Raw genomic sequence first — 19,610 nt, forward strand, 5'->3', positions numbered from 1 at the left:
AGGTTTGAACAGTTGACCTTCTGGTTAGCAGCACAATGTCTTGTCCACTATGCTACCAGAACTCCTTGAACAATACATGTATAAATTGTTAAATGATAACCTAATTTGCTGTGTAGACTTTTCAGCAAAAACACAAAATATTTTGAATAGTAATAAAATTCACTATGGTCTATCAGTCACATATGTGTCACTATTACCTTAAACCTTTAATGCTGCCTCTTCTACTGGCCCATGTCTCCTAATTTTAATGGAGGAAAAATACAACACAGTGCCTATGACCAGTTGTCAGTGCTAGAAAGAAAGGACATTTCTCCATGTCTCCATGTGCATGAGTTCTCCCCAAGGCATGCGACTCCATGGCCACTTTGTCAGCATGCATAACTACGGTTGTGTTTGTGGGCTACAATATTACCTGGTTTCTTTTAAAATCTACTTCTGGTTTGATTATAACTGCTGGGGGCAGTATGTTTCATGGGCTAACAGCTTCATAATCTAACTACAGATGGTTAGAAATACTTTTACATATTTGTTTTAAATATACTTATTATAAGTTTCAGTGACTTTTCCATCTGCCTTGTAAGAAAGGAAGATGTGATTTTTAATTGTGCTTTGAAAATTGTAAGAAAATGCAATTAGACAAGAAAAGGAAATAAAATGTTTACAAATGGAAAGGTAACAAAGAGATCAGGATTTGCAGGAGATGTAAAAAAAATCATAGGGAATCAGATGAAAAACTTTATGCATTACAAAGAATAAGATGCTTTAAGGAAGGTTGGGCAATCCTACTTCCGTAGTGATACTGCCTTGGAAACCCAAGGAGGGGTCGCTATGAGTCGGAGCCGACTTAACGGCACATAACAACAACAACAACAACAAAGATGCTTTAATAAGGTGACTGGATACAAAGTGACAGAATAAATCAATGATGTCTCTAGAAACAGCAGCTACTTAAAAAATATCATGAAAAGATTTTGTTTATAATGAAACCAAAAATATAACATATCTGACAGCAAACTGAGAAATTGTATACAAAACCCAGCTGCAGAATAAAACTTAAAGTTCTGGGGGACACACAAGAAAACTTGAATATTTGGAAAGGCATACTATATACTTGGATAAGAAGCTTCATTATCAAACATATTCAATCTCCCTAAATTAATTTAAATTTTTTGACATGATCCCAATCAAAATTCCCATTTGTTTGTTTATATTTATTTATGTTTACTTTATAAGAGAGGCTGTTTATAAATAAACATGCAAGAATACTGAAGAATAATTTGTAAAAAAATAATAAGGAAGGGGATAAGGAGGAATACAGCCTTGCTAGTCATTAAAAAGTATTGTAAATTGACAATAATTAAAATAGAATTGTCTAGGCATGTGAACAAATCAATAAATAAAATTGTTGTTGGGTGCCACTGAGTTGATTCCAACTCATTGCAACCCTATAGGACAGAACAGAAAAGCCCCATTTGATTTCCTAGCCTGTAAACTTTACAAGAGCAGATCACCAAGTCTTTTCTCCCATGGAGGCAATGGTGGATTTGAGCTGAAGACCTTTCAGCTAGCAGTTGAGCACTTAACCATTGCACCACCAAGTCTTCTAATAAATAGAATAGAGACTGCAAGAACCCAACCCATAAAAGTGTAGTATGTGCTAAAGATGGCATTGTGTGAGTAATCAATGAAGAGGTAATGGATTATCAATAAATTGTGTTTAGGATAACCATTTAGAAAAGAAAATTAGATTGGTTTTATATATTACTCATATAAAAAATTACTTTCACTTGGATAAAATAATGCATTCTATTATTATTCTCTTACAGTGGGGGATAGAGAATACATCGTAAACTCAAAATATTTTTATGTCAAAATCACAGTAAACAAGGGCAGTGGTGAGACAGCAAACTGGGCCTAATATTTTGAGATACTCAAATTTCTTTAATATATAGACTGTTCCGACAGATCCATCAGAAAAAAAAGGAATGACTCCCGATAAAATGGAGGAATAAGCAGACAAGCCACACAGACCCCTTCAACAGAGAAAAGAAAAACCAGTTGACAGAGATACAGAAGATAATCCTAGAGCCCTGAGCTTTGAAAGGAACTATATAGAAGTGGATTAGGCACCAACTAGTGGAAAAACGTGAATGAAAACAGTGAGTACAGAGACGGTCAGAGCTGCGGACTGTCAGCTACTCTTACAGGACCAACAACCTGAATATTTCCAAGTGGTGTTGGGACCTGAGAATTGACCTCAAGATCAGCGCTGGTCATCAAAGGCTTGCAGGGACAACTGCACTGGTGGCCTATGACTAGGAAGGGAAATAGCAAGGAAGGGCACAACCTGAGCTGTAGACTTTCCGCTGTCTGGAGGGCACAGCCATTTTGATTGTTTACATGTGGCAGCCATTTTGGATATTTAAAGTGACTGAGGGTGCAGCCATTTTGAATGTTTACAAGTGGTGGCCATTTTGGATATTTAAAGTGACCAAGGGCACAGCCATTTTGAATCTTTACAAGTGGCAGCCATTTTTCATTTTAAAGTGATAGAATTCTCATTCACATTCCAGGGACCTAAGAATAAACTGTATTTGCCAAGGTCAGCTGGGCCATATGAGAGGCTGACAACAGGAAAGGAGACAGGTGGTAAGTGTGTAAGTGCTGTCAACTCGTGAATAGAGAAGCACAGCACAGTACCCTGCTTGCGTAGAAAACATACAAAGAAAATGAAAATCATGGGCAAGTCACTCCAACATACAATCACCAATTAAATATAAACACAAAAACATCCCAAGGTATCGGAGACAACAGAGCACCACAGTCCACACAAAGAACCAAGATAAAACAGGGGAAACAAGGAACCAGGATACAGACCCAAAACACATCCCTGAGGAAGAAGCAGCACTGGAACTCCCTGATAAGGAATTCAAAAGAAATATATTTAGTTATCTTCAACAAATTGAGAAACAGATCAAGGAAAACACTGACAAAATTAAGGAAAACACAGAGAAAACCCTACAACAATTTTGAAAGACAATACAAGAAAAAAGGACAAAATAAATGAAAAATTAGAAATGATACAAAATCTACACACAAAAATCCAGAAGATTAATACTAAATTTTCAGAAATAGATAAGACATTAAATGGGCAAAGGAGCAGAATTGAGCCAATAGAAGTCAGAATTAGTGAGATTGAAAGCAAATACCTGAACATTTCTTTGGAAAAGGATCAATCAGAAAAAAAAAGATCAAAACAAAAGAAAGAAAGCCTAAGGTTCATGTGGGATACCATCAAAAGGAATAACCTACATGTAATCGGAATTCCAGAATGGGAAGAGACAAATAAAACCACAGAGAAAATTGTTGAAGATTTGTTGGAAGAGAATTTTCCTGGTATGATGAAAGATGAGAATATATCCATTCAGAATGTCCAACGAACCCCAGACAGGATAGACCCCAAAAGAAAAACACCCAGACATATCATCATCAAACTCAGCAAAACCAAAGACAAGGAAAGAATCATGAAAGCACCACAGGAAAAACAAAAAGTTACCTACAAGGGGCAGCCAGTAAGACTAAGCTCGGATTTCTCAACAGAAACCATGCAGGTAAGAAGACAGTGGGATGGTATATATAAAGCCCTGAAAGAGAAAAATTTCCAACAAAGAATTATGTACCCAGCAAAAGTGTCCCTCAAATACGACGGGGAAATTAGGACATTTGCAGATAAGCACAAATTAAGGGAATTTGTTAAAACCAGACCAACCTTACAAGGGATGCTAAAGGGAGCCCTTTGGACAGAGAAGCAACAACAGCCAACAACAATTGACCATTAACACACATGATGATATAACCCAGAAACCAACCCAGCTATGGAACTATCCAAAGTAATAAGCCTACAAAATTGTAAACAGGGAGCCAGAGACATAAACTGACAAATGAGGACAACTACAAACAAAAAAAAAAAAAAAAAAAAAAAAAAAAAAACTGAGTTGTTACTACAGAACTTCTAGATGGTAGGGAAATCAAGACAGCTACAAGACAGAACAGACTGTTCTAAACTTGGGAAGAAAACTATAAATCACAAGGTAACCTCAAAGAAAAATAATAAACCTTCACATCAAAATAAGAAAGGGGACCAGCACAAATATTTAGCAAATACTAAAACAATAGCAACGAAGGAAGTGATAACATAAACAAAACGAGCTCAGCATAGAAAATTATATGGAACAAAGAAGTCGACACCACAAAAAAGCACATAACAGAAATGACAGCAACAAATTCGTATTTACTGATAATTACGTATCTGGCAAGGGACTTATCTCTAAGATTCATAGAAAACTCCAATGCCTCAACACCAAAGGAAATAACAATCCAATTGAAAAATGGGCAGAAGGCGTGAATCAGACACTTCACCAAGGAGGATATTCAGATGGCCAGCTATAATACATGAAGAGATGCTCACAATCATTGGCCATCAGAGAGATGCAAATCAAAGCAATGAGATACCATCTCACCACAGCACTGATGGCAAGATTCAACAAGACAGAAAATAACAAACACTGGCTGGGATGTGGAGATACTGGGACTCTCATGCACTGCTGGTGGAACTGTGAAGTGATACAACCACTGTGGAAAGCAATATGGAGATTGCTTAGAAAGCTGGAATTGAAGATACCATTTGACTCAGCAATCCTATTACTAGGTATATATCCTAGAGAGGTGAGAGCCAAAACAGGAACAGATATATGCACACTCATGTTCATCGCAGCACTATTTACAATAGCAAAAAGATGGAAACAGCCTACGTGCCCATCCGTGGAAGAGTGGATGACCAAACTGTGATACATGCACACAATGGAATGCTATGCAGCACTAAAGAATAATGTAGAGTCTGCAAAACACCGCATAATGTGGATGAACTTGGAGGACATTATGCTGAGTGAAATAAGTCAATCACAGAAGGACAAATATAGTATTAGTTCATTGTTGTGGAGGATCAAGGAAAAGTTTATATATGGAGGGAAACTTTCTTGGTTGGTTGCCAGGAATGAGAGGGGAGGGGAGGGAACACTGCCAAAAAAAAAAAAAAATGCATTGACCCTTATCACTTTAGTTTTGTGTGTTTCACTGTGCATAAATTATATTTCAGTAAAATACATTAAAAAAAATAATAATAACCCAAAGTAGGGACAGGTGGGCCATTGAAAAGGAAATGAAAAGTAAAGCTACAAAGAAATCACTTTATTTATTTATTTATTTTACCTGAAACAATTTATTCTTTATCTTCTTGAGAGAGCATTTTTTATCTCTCACACAATCAAAACGGAAAACTAGACCTCTGCAAGGGTGCAAGAAAGTAAAACTCTCCATCATTTTTGTTGGGAATCTGAATTGGCACAGCCTTGAAGAGCCATGTGAAAATGATCAACATTGAAATTGCATGTATCCTTTGACCCAATGAGCCTGCTTCTAGGATCCTTAGAAGACAGCCAATGATAAAAGGAAAACAGATTCAACTGCTTAGCACAAGGTCTCCATCACATCCTTCAGTGAGGATATCTTTAAACTGGGGCCCAGCATGCATATGCAAGTATGCTTATGTTCATGAGTGTACATCTATAGATTAGATATTTATGCATGTGTATGATTACACACATAAAATTGAAACCAAAGTTTCACTGAACAGTACTTAGTACAGTGTCTGGTGAATACTGAGATTTTTCTACTCTAACCTATTTAATTTTTTTCAAAACACTGGTCAGGACCCATATAATTTATTTCATATCACAATAGTGGATTGCACCTTACAGTCTGAAAAGCATGGCTTTGGGCCAATGGGAGGACACGTTAAAGCAATACTACAGTTGAGATGAGCGACTTGGTATAGAGGTCTGTTTTTTGTTGTTGTTATTGTTGTTGTTGTTGTTGTTGTTTTTGGTAGCACGCTCCTTTCTTGTTCCTGGCTGGGTGCTCCCACCCCAACACATGCACCCCCACACAGTTTCTAACATGTGGAAGGGTGGCTACTTTCTCCTGCCAGCCATCCCAGATACCTTTTCTCAACAGAGCCTCCAAATGGAAACGTGACTGTTTTACCCATGGCAACGAACAGCATCAACAAAGAGAGTGAGAGAACACCCAAAAGGAAATTGCCAGTCTTAAATATACCCTCTGTACCGTTCTTTTCATGAGGAAATAGAAAAGCTGTTTCTCTGAGAAAACTTCTCCCTCTTGAGGCTAACAAAGTAGCCTACTTTACAAGAAAATAACAGTCATAACCCATTAAGCAAAGGAGACCTGGAGTGCGATGGTTAGCACTGGCTTGCTTAATCAAAAGGGTGACAGTTTGAACCTACCTCGCTGTTCTTGAAATACTCCCAGAATGCTCCTTGGAAGTGAGAATGGCCAGACTTTGTCTCACCTCCTTTGGTCATGTTGTCAGAAAGGACCATTCCCTGGAGAAGAATAATACCATGTTGGGTAGAGTGTCAGTAAAAAAGGGGAAGACTCTCAACAAGATGGATTGACACAGTGGCTGCAACGATGGGCTCAAGTACAGCAAGGATCGTGAGGATGACACATAAGTGTACAATGTTTCGTTCTGTTGCACATAGGGCATTATGAGTCGGAGCCAACTCAGTGGTACCTAACGACGACAACAGCTACTCTTCAGGAGAAAGACTGCTCATCTGTTTCCTTAAGGTTACCCCTGTGAGGCAGTTCTACTCTGTCACATGGGGTCACTAAGTGTTGGAAGTCAATTTGAGGGCACCCAACCACAACATGCTTAAGGGTAACTATTTGTATGATGATTAAAATTTAACTATCCATTTGAACTTTTTTGTTGCCTTGTAACTTGATCACTTTTACATCATGTTCAAATAAAGCTTTCATCAACCTTCTTTAAATCCTTTCCTGTTGGAAGGTACATCTTGTTTATTTATAGTAAATCATTTAGCAAATTTCAACTTCCACTCCTCAGGTGATAGTTTTATTAACCAATTTGAGAGATTTGGGGAAGAACTGATGTATGATGGAAATGGTGTTGAACTTAGAGTGATAAATTCAGGTTCCAATCTTGTCATTAATATCTGTCTAATCTCAAGAAAGGCCCTTGACCCTAGAGAGCCTCCATTTTCTCATCTATAAAAAGGAGACAGTGCCGCTTGCCCTTCCTCTTTCATAAACTAGCTGTGAAGATCAGACAAGAAATTTTTAAAAAGGCTTCATAAATTATAAAGCATTGCCCTCTCCTATTTTCACATCACTTTCATTATTGGTTTTAGAAAGGAAATAGTTTCTTCTGTGTGATTTTAATTACAGTGATAGTTGAATATATTAGTCTTGACCTTTAGTCTTTCGAAAAAGATTAAAAGGCCATTTCAGAGTAAAGATGTTATAAGAGCCATGAAGAAGATGGTGTAATTGTTCTTTCTTTCTCTCTCTCTCTTATTAGCATGGAATGGAAAGCCCAGTCAATATTTACAGTGAGAGAAAGTCCTGTGTGTCTGCATATTATTATGATGATGTTCTGTTTGGGCCGTTGCAGAGATGTGAATAAGGGAGTGTACAAACCACATATCCAGGGTAGCTGCTTTTTGCTGCAGGTCCCACATATGGAAGAATGCACACCTCTTTGTATTTTCCAGCATTTGAAACTGAGGTTGCCTTTATCTGCTGCTCCTCAATGAACCTTATGCTCCAGCTGACTTTGATTACTTGCACTAGGATGTCTAGGACTGCACTGAATTTACTGACCATTTTGTAGGGAAGAGAGCTGAGGGTTTAGCATCACATTCTCCGAAACTCAGTCACGTGGATTCTCTTCCCACCCCTTTGTCCTCCTCTGTCTGTCCATTCTACCAATGAGGATTTGCCTCTAGTCTTCCCAGATCTAGGATCTTTCTACTTTTGCCATTGAATCAATTCCAACTCATACTGACCCTATGATAGGGTAGAACTACCCTGTAGCATTTCCAGGGCTGTAATCTTCAGGGAAGCAGAGTGCCACATTTTTCTCCCACAGAGTGCCTGGTGGGTTCCAACTGCCAGCCTTTCAGTTAGCAAGCAAGTACTTACCCACTGTACCACCAGAGTTCTTTAGGATCTTAAATCTTCAACCCTTCAGCTGAGCACTTAAGCCTGGCTGAACATGGCCAATGAGGAGCCATCCTATTAAAAGGATTTTCCTTCCTTAGAAGGCAATAGAGCATTATAATTAACAACAGAAGGAAAATATACGTTCTTTTCTTATTACATTTTTCTACTTAAAAAATATGTTTTCTGCCCCAGAAAATGGATGGTACTAATTCCTTCTTTGCACTTGGTAAAAGAGAATACCAGTGTGATAGTTACTGGGCATCAAGGCCCAATTTTACCCCTCAACTTCCCACTTCTTTCCTCTTTTCCTTAGAGCTTGGGTGGGACTTGGTTTGATACTGCACAAGCCTTTATGTGGCCCTGGATACTTGGACACTATCTTTCTGTCCTTGATTCCAACCTATCAGTGTTAGCATTTCTGTGACCAGAAGAGTTCCCAGCCTGCACTCTAGACTCACCTCTCTCACGCTGTGTTCTATCCTGCTGCAGGTGGTGAGGCCCTGCCCACTTCACGTCCTTGCTAGAGGTGTTGCTGTATCTTTTAAGGAGTTCATTGAGCTCTATTTTTCTCTAGCTCACTCATGAGCTATATAGCATCTCACTGGCCTCTTCTGAGTTTCTGTTCTTAATCCCTGGCAAACCATAGAAGGTTCCCCTCACGGGTGCAGTCTGCACAAGATTTACATCTCAAAGTAATCGGGGTTACCTTCTGCCTTACACAATCTGCTTGTTTTCCCTTGTATCTACCCCCCATGAACTAAGGTCTGCCTGTCACCATGTGATCGTATTTTTATCACGTGTTACCCTGCCACTTTCTACACCAGACTTTAATTCACTAGTGTCATTTCTAGCCAGTAGTCAAGCCTTCATATAGAGATCCTTTCACCCAGAATAAGGAAATCCACTTACACCATTCCTTGGGGTTCTATCCTTTGCAATTCAGTGTTTGGTTACGGAAGCTGAGTCGCACCTTTATGTGCTTTAACTTTCCAATTCTTAACTGGTGCACTGACCCCAAACATTTCCTCATAGCAACCTGTATTACCTCGCTTTTTCTTTTCTCCCAAATTAGCTTCCCTCAGAGTGAAAATTCATTGAGGGGAGGGTCCAGGCACTCTTTGAGGGAGACTATGTCTCTGTATAGTGTTCATTTTAAACCATTGTCTCAGCAGCTGCTCCAGCCAGGTCTGATTTTGCAAATGATGCTCCTTGTTGTGACACATAACCAAAGTCTTTCAGGTCTTTTCCTTGAGTAGGAAGAGAGCAGTAGGCTTCCTGCTAAGGTGTGGTCAGAAACCTGGCATACAGGTGTGAGGAGCTCTCTCCACATTACTTGGGCTTCAACTCTTCACACTGAGCCAGGCATTCTGTCAGACCAGCAGTTGAGGCTTTGAGCCCACGTAGGCTTCCTGAGGCTGGGCTTTGAAGGATTTTCATCATGTTTCGGCTGCAGTGGTTTGCCCCCACAGTGCAGCATCCTGCTCTCCAGTCTTGGAAACTGTCTCCGCCTTTCTGTAGCTCTGGAACAACAGTTCCCCTCTTTGGATGATAATGAAACTCACCGTAGATTCCTGTTTGCTTGGGAACTTGTATGAGCAGATGAATCTGGAAGTTTTAAAACAGGACTTTGAACCAGTTCAGTCATGGCCAAGAAAGTGAAATTGGAATAGACCTAAATTTTTAAAATTTGGGTGAAGTGGAATGATAGCCAGAATGGGTTATGGATCAAAGCCCTGGAGTGGGAGAATTGGAAGAGACATAGTGAGCCCCTTCAGGAGCCTGCTAAAGGAGATTGGATTATTCCCAGGACTGTATAAAGAGACACACGTTCAAAGTGACATGGTCAGCTACCATCTTTGAGTGGAGCACCACTGTTCTCAACTCTTCTGGTCATGATCTTTGGTTGCTAGGCAACATACACTCTTCGTTTTTTAAGAGGGAGATAAAGTTTCTAGCAAGATGTCAACTCATAATTTTTCCTGTTATAGCTATCTTTCTGGTGTCACTTTGTCAGCCATGACTGAACTGGGAAGAACCTGTTCAAAGCCCTGGTTAAAATCATCACACATGCATTGCCAAAGGTCTTCTTTTGTATTCCAGAAGACACTCTAGTTTTTCTGGGAAATCATGTACCCATAGAGACTGGAATGTGTATCTGTTTCCTACCTGGTTTTTCAGATGGAGAGTTTCTAAGTCTCACCCACTCTGATAATCTCACTTAACACTCTGTTAACCTGTTTCTCCAAGCAAAACATCTCATCTCACATTTGATCTCAGAGGAGTTGGCATAGCATCTGTCTTACTGTGAACCAATAGTCCAGGACCATCAAGAACTAGTCTAAACTCCCAAGTACCATATATCCTACCATTTAATAATCAGAGGGAGTATTCGTATGCTACTGGCTTGGTCATCAAGTGGCCATAGTATCTTAGTTCGGAGAGTTGGCTTTTTAAAAAATAAGCAAAGGTATACACATAGCCAAAGGAATTTACAATCATTTTAAGGAAGGGCTAGAAAATATTTGCCATGTCTACTTTTTAATTAAAAAATCCTTTAGTCATTAAAAACAATTATTTGGCTCTATACCATTAAAAAGAGACAAGGTTTTTTTTTTTTTTTTTTTTGTAGACAAAAGACAATCTAAGAGAAAAGAAAATACTCGGAGAGACAGAGGAATAGCCTACAGGAGAGAGCCACCACTGAGGGTTCATTTGATCTGACTTTCAGGCCAGGGAGTCTCTCGGTATTTTGATTGCAATGCTTTGCACTAGAGTTGAAATTTCAATAACAAAATGATTGGCATTCTTAGGCTAAAGATCATGTAGCAGAGAAATGAACAGAAAAACATTTTAGACTCTATTCATGTCAGTGTGTTTGATGTGTGTATTTGAAATGTTCTAATCACGCAATGATGAAATAAAGGTCATTGTGTTCATTTCAGGTAAAAAATAAGGCACTACCAAGCTTTCTGCCTCATACTCCCCACTTTTAGAGCCATAACTCTCTTTCATTCTTACTACTCTTACCTCAGTCCTGAATTGTCACCATAGCTTCTTCCATGGTGCTTCTCCTGTCCCTGGATTCTTCTTTTCTCTGCATTATATGTCACATTCCCATAGAAAGTGCTGTCTTATTGGACCACTTCCCTTACTTGAAGCTTTTCAGCCATGACCTACATACTATTTAATGACAATCCTGGCCAAGAAAATGCAATGGGTGTCTTTCTAATGTATTTACCTATCCCTAAAGGAAGTTTAGGAGCTTTGGTGGTACAGTGCCTAAGGCATTTGACTGCTAACCAGAAGTCTGGTGGATTTGAACCAGGCTTGAACAGGATTGAAGGAGGCTACTCCTCGGAAGGAAGGTGGGGCAATCTACTTCCGTAGTGATACCACCTTGGAAACCTAAGGAGGGGTCGCTATGAATCGCATCCGATTCAACAGCAGTGAGTTTGTTTTTTTCATTTAAAACAACCTTATGCTTTAGTCAGTCTTACCCTTCCTGGTATGTATATGGTACCATCTTATCTGTGTCTTCATTCATTCCATTTGCTCTACCTGCCCTGCTCCATCAGAATTCCAGGCATTTTTTCTCAATTCTCTACTAAAGAGCCACTTTCCCATGCTTATCCTCTAACCAAACCAGCAAGATGTAATTGTTATCTCCCTCTGTGGTTATTCTGGTAGCCACATCCACCTGCTCCTCACTTATCAGCTATTTTGTGATCCAGCCTATTGCATTTATGACAGTAGTAGAAACTCTACTATCTGACTATTTTACACATTAACAACGTGTATTTGGCAGTGTTACATGCCAACGTGAGAGTGATGCTGTCTGTGATGGTTAAGGTTATATGTCATCTTGGCTGGGCTGTGATTCTCAGTGGCTTGTCAAGTATATAGTGATGAGATTTGGCAGGTATATAATGATGCAGTTATTCTCCATTTTGTGATCTGATGTCATCCTCCATTTTCCCATCATGCCAATTTTTGTATAATGACCTAGTCGTCATAACCACGTGGTAAGTGGTGTGTGCATGTGTATAAGACCCACTGCCATCAAGTCGATTTCAACCCTTAGCAACTCTATAGTACAGAGTAGAACTACCCTATGGGATTCAAGGCTGTGAATCTCATCATTCTCCTGGGGAGTGGCTGGTGGGTTCGAACTGTCAGCCTTTTGGTTAGCAACCAAATGCTTGAAACCCTGTGTCACCAGAGTTCCATGTGTAGAGAGATATCTAGATATATGTTTGTTTATATGTATATATAAGTAAACCATTATGTATTATGGTGGCATAGTGCCTAAGGCATTTGACTGCTAACCAGAAGGTTGGCAGTTCAAACCCACCAGCATCTTCTCAGAAGGCAGACTGCGCAATCTACTTCCATAGAGATACTGCCTCAGAAACCCAAGGAGGGGTTGCTGTGTGTTGGATCTGACTTGACAGCAGTGAGTTTGATTTTTCATAGATATAATTATATACAGATATAATCACTTACAGATGTATGTGTGTGTGTGTGTGTGTATATAAAATCACTTATATGTTATATACCATTCTATAATTATTTACCTGTATATGTATAATATATTCAATAAACCATTATGTATTATAAACAATTATATAAAATATATTTAAAAGAAACCATTGCCTTCAAGTCAATTCTAACTTACAGTGTGTGTTAAAGCAGAACTGTGCTTCATAGGGTTTTCCTTGACTGACTTTTCAGAAATCACCAGGCCTGTATTCAGAGGTACCTCTCTAATCTCTTTGTTAGCAGCCATGTGCACCAGTCGTTTCCATCACTGCATGACCATGTGTATACATATATGACGAGCTACAGTTCTACCAGTCAGGCAGGCAGCCCATGATTTATTGTGAGCTTCAGGGTGACAGGATTTGGTATGAAAATCTTTGCAGCTCTCTGTCTCTCTCTCTCTCTTACATTTTCCCTCTTCACACGCCTGAATGCACCTCACACACACAGAGCTAACTCACCACTTTGCATACATGTGCAAGGTTTCATGTTGGTTGAAATGGAATAAAATCACAGGAAACTATTAATGTAATGAAGTTCCTATTAACGGTAGCAACCACCATGATTGTTTTATACTGGGGGGCCAGTTTTTATTTTATTTTTTTAAATTTTTTGTTTAACCTACAAATACTTTAAATTTGAATCAATTTCAGTTTTAATGAGCTGCTAACCTACCTTTTTAATCATTTTCACTGCATGAAGCTACAGTGATAAGATGTCTTTGTTGAGGTTAGAAACATTTCCTCAGGGGATATATGAGAATGTAATGTTGAATGTTCAGCCAGTGATCTTTTGGATCAATGAGCATCTTTCTTACCTGTTTGTCATTTCATAACTTAGGTATGGCAGTTATGACTACTGTGGAATGTCATTTAGTGTTAAGTGTGTTTCTACATATAGGAAAATCTATCATTATTTTGTTATGGACTGAATTTAATCTTTTAAATGATATAATATAAACTGGAAGCATCTGATCTCATCAGTTCACTTTGGTCTCAGTAGTTTAGGGGGAAAATGCTAAAGTATACCATCTCTGTTTTGCGATTGGTGAATCTCCAGAAGCTTAAATATCTGCTCAATTACCTAATCCACAATAATGGAAACGTTAACAAATTAATGTCATCCTGAATGAGCCTATCTTAGTTCCCTAGTGCTGCTAGAATAAATATCACAAGTGAGTGTCTTTAAAGAAAAGAAATGTGTTTTCTCACAGTTCTGGACGTTAACGGTCCAAATCAAGGTCTTGGTTATGTAAGTTTCCTTCTGCAAGCCTGTCTCTTGAGTTTCTGCCATCAGTCCGTGGCATTGCTTGGTGTTCCCTGATGTTGGATTTTGCCCCTGGGTATGTCTTTGTGTCTAACTTTTTTTCTTGGGCTTTGTATAACTCAAAAGTGATTACATTTAGAATTCCCCCTGCATTGGTATGACCTCATTAACATAACAAAAGAAACGTCCTATTTCCAAATAGTCATATTTACAGATACAGAGGTTAGGATGTCAACGCATATTTTGGGGGACATGATTCAATTCATAATAGGCCTATAGAAATTTATCTTAAGTATTTTATCTAGCTAGTTTGCACTCCATCTCTCTGTACATCTATCTAACTCCTAACTATATATTTGTATCTTACCCTCATGAAACTATGATAGTACCAAATCATGGACTAATTGGTAGGTGTGACATCAGTAATTCCTTTGAAATAGTCAAGTTGATTAATCATGCATAACTCATTAATATCACAATTTGTCCTCATTATTACTTTTCTTCCCCATTTTTAAATTACTTTTTTTTATTTATAAATTACTTTTTTTTAAATTTGATTTCTCTTTCACCCTCATTTTCCCTTCATCTTCAAAACATATTCCAGCAGGTGTCAGTCTCTTCTCACACTCTTGTTCCTAAAGGCTTCTACTCAAGCCATAAACATTGAATGAGGACACCTTTACCTGTTGTGACCTACTGTTAGTACTGTTGATTATACCTAACAAAGCCCACCAGCTCCTGGCATAATCGAAAAACTGACATTTTTCAAACATCCACACACTTCCCTTCACATACTCCTAAATGACATTACTTCTTCTTCACCAACTATGTCTTAGTATCTTACCAAGATCTAACTCAGCTTGTTTTTTGTTCAGTCTCACTTCACACCCCTTCCAGGCACATGTCACACCCTACAGACAAACTGGACTCCTTGCAATCCCCTAAATATGGACACCTTTGTGACTTCCTGGTTTTATTGAGGCCATTCTTCCTCCTTAGAATATTCTTCCCCAAATTCTGCCCACTATCCCAATGAAATGCTTCCATCTTTTGAGGAGTGGAGCTCTGAATTTGGAGATATTGCAGACTGAGAAATTAAATGCAATGTTTTAGAGGTGTCCTTAAATACATTGTTCTAAGCTGAGACTTCAGTTTTCTGTAGATCCTCAGAAGAACAAGACTCTCAGAAAACCTTAAAGATGACTATTTAATTTTCTTCTGCATATGTTGTTGTTGTTATGTGCCATTGAGTCGCCTCTGACTCATAGTGACTCCTTGGGTTTCCGAGGCAGTATCACTATGGAAGTAGATTACCCAGTCTTCCTTCCGAGGAGTGGCTGGCGGATTCTTCTACATATAGTTAGGCATTTATACATTTATTTGAGTATGTATTCTCTCTTACCAGGTTATAATCTCCTCTTGGTTTTTATCATGGTTTTCTACAGACTACTTTATATATGATAGGTACACAGTCATTGTGTAAATAAAGCTCATCCCTGAAATAGAATCAGGGCTATGATCTTTTCAGGAGAGTAAAATTCCCTAATGTTGTATATTTAATGTGCATGATAAATACATGTTAATTTTTTTGATACTTATCTCAGGAGTTCTTACCAGCTAGGTGGTAACTAAATGTTCTCATTATCCTTTCAGGATAATTAATGTGGGGCTCTGGTGGCATAGTGCCTAAGGCATTTGACTGCTAACCAGAAGGCTGGTGGTTTAAACCCGCCAGCCACTCCTCAGAAGGAAGGTTGGGCAGTCTACTTCCATAGTGATAACGCCACGGAAACCCAAGGAGGGGTTGCTATGAGTCAAAATCAGCTTAGAAAATTCATGGAGATTTGGAAACCTGTGGATTTCCAAGTAGACACCATCATTCTATGAAGCTGATCACCATCCATATGGAACAAGCTCAGTGTTTATTTGTTGGCTGGCTGTCATTCCATGTTTCTTCCTTTGTGTTCCCTTGGGCTCCACAAATTTAGCACGGACATCCCCCCCCCCCAAAAAAAAAAAAAAACTATTCTTACCTGTACTAAAAAGAGAAGAAAAAACCAAAACCAAACCCACTGCCATCAAGTCAATTCTGATCCACAGCTAACTCCACAGGACAGAGTAGAACTGCCCCACAGAGTTTTCAAGGCTGTATATCTTTATGGAAGCAGACTGCCTCATCTTGCAGAGCAGAAGCTGGTGGGTTCGAACAGCTGACCTTTTGGTTAGCAGCTGAATGCTTTAATCACTATACCACCAGAATTCTTTAAAAAGTGAAGAAAAGAAAAACCAAAATTCTTTAAATCTAAGGTATTCTAGAAATCAGTATACCTCTAATGTACCCAGTTTGACCTAGTTATCTCCCTGTCTTCCCCATTGTTCTTCAAAAGCCAGTCAGAAACAAGAGGGCCCTGTCCTGCCACCCTAGCCCCCAAGAGAGTGGTATGGAAATCTAGAAACCCCCAGAATGACAACTTCACCAACAGATTTTTTTTTTTTTTTTTTTGAAATAATATATTTTTTGTAAAATACACAGCAAATTAGGATCAATCCTATTTGACAGTTTCTACAAATTCTTCAGTGGCACTGCTTACATTTCTCACAATGGGTCAACATCGTCTTTCATTGTGTTCTGGTTGTTTCCAGTGCTCTGGTTTCCCTGCCCCTTGTCTTCTCATCTTTGCTTTAGAGGCCTTGTTGACATTTTGGTCTCATATAAATGTCTTTTTTTTTTTTTTTTTAATGAAGCAAGTACTCATGGGTAATATCCTTTAATTTGTGTGCCAATCTGTTACTTCACTAAAAGGTGACTTCAGAGGATAGTTTGGTTAAAGGTTTAAAGAGGATCTCAGGGCAATAGTCTCAGGAAGTCCTCCAGTATCAAGTGGTCCATAAAGTCTTGAGTTTTAGAGAATTTCTGTTCTGTTTTGCATTTTTCTCCCATTGTATCAGGATCCATCAACTGTGGACCTGATGAGATAGAAGCAGATGTTATACCTTTATTCCAGAAAAAGAAAGCCTTGTTTATCCAACTTAAAAATTTCCCTCTGTGTTGCTGAGTTACTATACTTCTGATGATTTTTATCTTTCATCTAAACACAATGTACATTACAAGATACAGATCACTTCATTTTTATTTAGCAGGCTGAAATCATGCTTCAAATTATCCAAACTCAGAATTCACAGAAAATGTAGGTATTTTAGGAAATGAGGCTTCTAAGCCAATTCTTCCTAAAAGTGACATATCGTGACATATGATTCTTTTCTGCTGTTACCTGATCTATGTCACCTCTTTGAAACAAGAGCTTTTATTGGTGCCCTCCTAAGAGATGCCTTGGGAGCTCTGGGACCATAGTGCCTAAGGCAGTAGACTGCTAACCATAGGGCTGGCGGTTCAAACCCACCAGCAACTCCTCGGAAGGAAGATGGGGCAATCTACTTCCATAGTGATACTGCCTCGGAAACCCAAGGAGGGGCTCTATGAATCAGATCTGACTCAACGGCACATAACAACAACAACAACAAGAGATGTCTTACCCAGATCATGTACAGCTTTATAGTTTAACATTTTGATAAAATGTTTGCTTAATTATTGCCTATATAATACTCTTTCTATAATACACTGTTTTCCACTTGTGCAATGTCACTGTCTTCGATTTATTTTCAAGCATAATGGTAAACTGCATTTATATACCAACTAGCAGAGAGAACGTTTTAGAAGCCAATTTACTTAATTTTGGGATCTAAAAAAAAGTTAACAATAGAACATGTTGTATTAACCTTCTTATGAATTAATTTAATATCTATTTTAAGAATACTTTTTTCTGTGTTTCCTTAATCTGATATATTCTTCTCAGAATTGCATTTTATTTTATTAACTTTAGAGAAGAAACAGTAACTTGGGAAAATTATATAAAATGAAATTAAAATTATTATTTTTCAAGTAGTTTGAAAGAGAGTTGTATTTACTGTTGATATAATTGATACTGAGAGGTTTATGTATGGTGGTGGTCCTCTACCGTAAAGAGATTGGAAACTTGAGAGAAAAAAGCCTTTCTATTGGTATTAACATCCATGCTTTCTTTCTGGGATGGGACAGTATATTAAAATCTCAAGATATCATCAATTTCCAAAGCCAATGTAAACTATAAGACAAATAACTTTTTTTTTTTACACATTAAACTATTTTTTCATAATGGCTTATGCTGAATTATTGATTTGATCAGATTGTTAAAACACAAATAATGAAATCTGTATTCTCTTTTAAATTGTAGAATATGAATTTAAAAAAAAAAAAACTTTAGTTAATATAGCCCAATAACCAAATCCAAAGCGTTCACAACCTTGTGTCAGAGTTCCAGGAGCTGAAAGATATCTTTAAGCATGAAGTTAGGGAGAGCTCATCACATTTATTTTTGACACTGCTCCTTAATCAGTTGAGGTGTTAATGCTTGCTCTGGCATGCTGAGGTTGGAGGGAATAAATCTTGCTCTGTGGCCGCCACTTTTCTTTGGCTTTGGATTATTTTTGTCTTCTACATTCTGTTTCTGCTGTCCTTTCTGTTATCTCTGCTTCTTCTCCACACCATGAAATATAACGTAAGGGCCATGGTTCCATGTTAATGTTTGTTTATACTAATGAGTCTCCATTTCCAAATTTTAATACAGGATTAAGAGAGGGGTAGACAGATTTAGTAGTTTTTTGAACATTAGTGAGGGTGTCTTTGCACATTTGCATTAAAATAATACTAATGCCTATTAAACATGGAATCTGCAGTATGATTTTTCTTTCATGATGGAATAGAACAAATATGAAATAGTCCTTAGGTGGGAGGTTGTAGAAAGATAGTGGTTTCTATTCCACACCCGTGTCTTTGAACTGTGAACGTAAGAATGTTTTCTCAAAACTAGAATAATCCACTGGGGTGCCTACTCTCTTTCAGGCCTCCCCATTCTGAATATAATTGCAGAGTGTTCAAAAAGGTTTACTTTTGTTATGGAGCTTATTGTTAGTATGCATATTTTTATTTTATTTTCTGGTGGCGGGGTGTGGGGACTGGGAGAAACACACATTTTAGGAGCACTATTGGTTAGCCACCCTTGAAGAGGGAATTAAGCTTTAAAGAATCTATCAGAATTTCTCTGGTCAGCCTTTTATTACTATCTTGTCTTGAGCCCTTTTTCTAATGACATCTATTATCAGATTGAAATGGCGATTGAGACGCTGCAAAAGTCTGACGGTCTGTCTACCCACAGAAGCTCTCTCCTCAACAGCCATGTAAGTTGCCTCTTCTTCATGTAACTAGTCTCTTGCTTGTTCTGCATGTGTTGCTTGCCTCTAAATGCTTGTTTTGTTTATTTACTTATTTATTTTGCTTCTTAACCTTCTTTTCTCAGTCCCTTATGATCTCTGTATGGCTATTTTGTACAGTGGGATATCTGAAAATAAACCAAACCAAACCCACTGCCATCAAGTGGATTCTAACTCATAGTGACCATGTAGGAAAGAGTAGAATTGCCCCATGGGGTTTTCAAGGCTGTAATCTTTATGGAAGCTGACTGACTCATCTTTCTCCCATGGAGTGGCTGGTGGGTTAGAACCACTGACTGGTTAGCAGCCACGTGCCTTAACCACTATGTCACCAGGGCTCCTATCTGAAAAAGAAGAGCCCCCCCCCCATATACTGCTTTTCTAGGTTATTG

The 19,610-nt window shown here is 38.4% G+C and overlaps 1 protein-coding gene across 1 annotated transcript in view; it reads left to right on the forward strand.

Annotated features, from left to right (window-relative positions):
- Positions 1–19,610, forward strand: part of RFX3 (regulatory factor X3) — a 168,339-nt gene that overhangs the window by 86,928 nt on the left and 61,801 nt on the right. Inside the window, 1 exon segment of the mRNA XM_007939396.2 lies at positions 19,111–19,185. Coding sequence (XP_007937587.2) covers positions 19,111–19,185 — 75 coding nt within the window.

The sequence above is a fragment of the Orycteropus afer genome, unplaced genomic scaffold, assembly GCF_000298275.1.
Source record: "Orycteropus afer afer isolate SDZICR_OR568_19922 unplaced genomic scaffold, OryAfe1.0 scaffold00005, whole genome shotgun sequence".
Lineage (NCBI taxonomy): Eukaryota > Metazoa > Chordata > Mammalia > Tubulidentata > Orycteropodidae > Orycteropus > Orycteropus afer.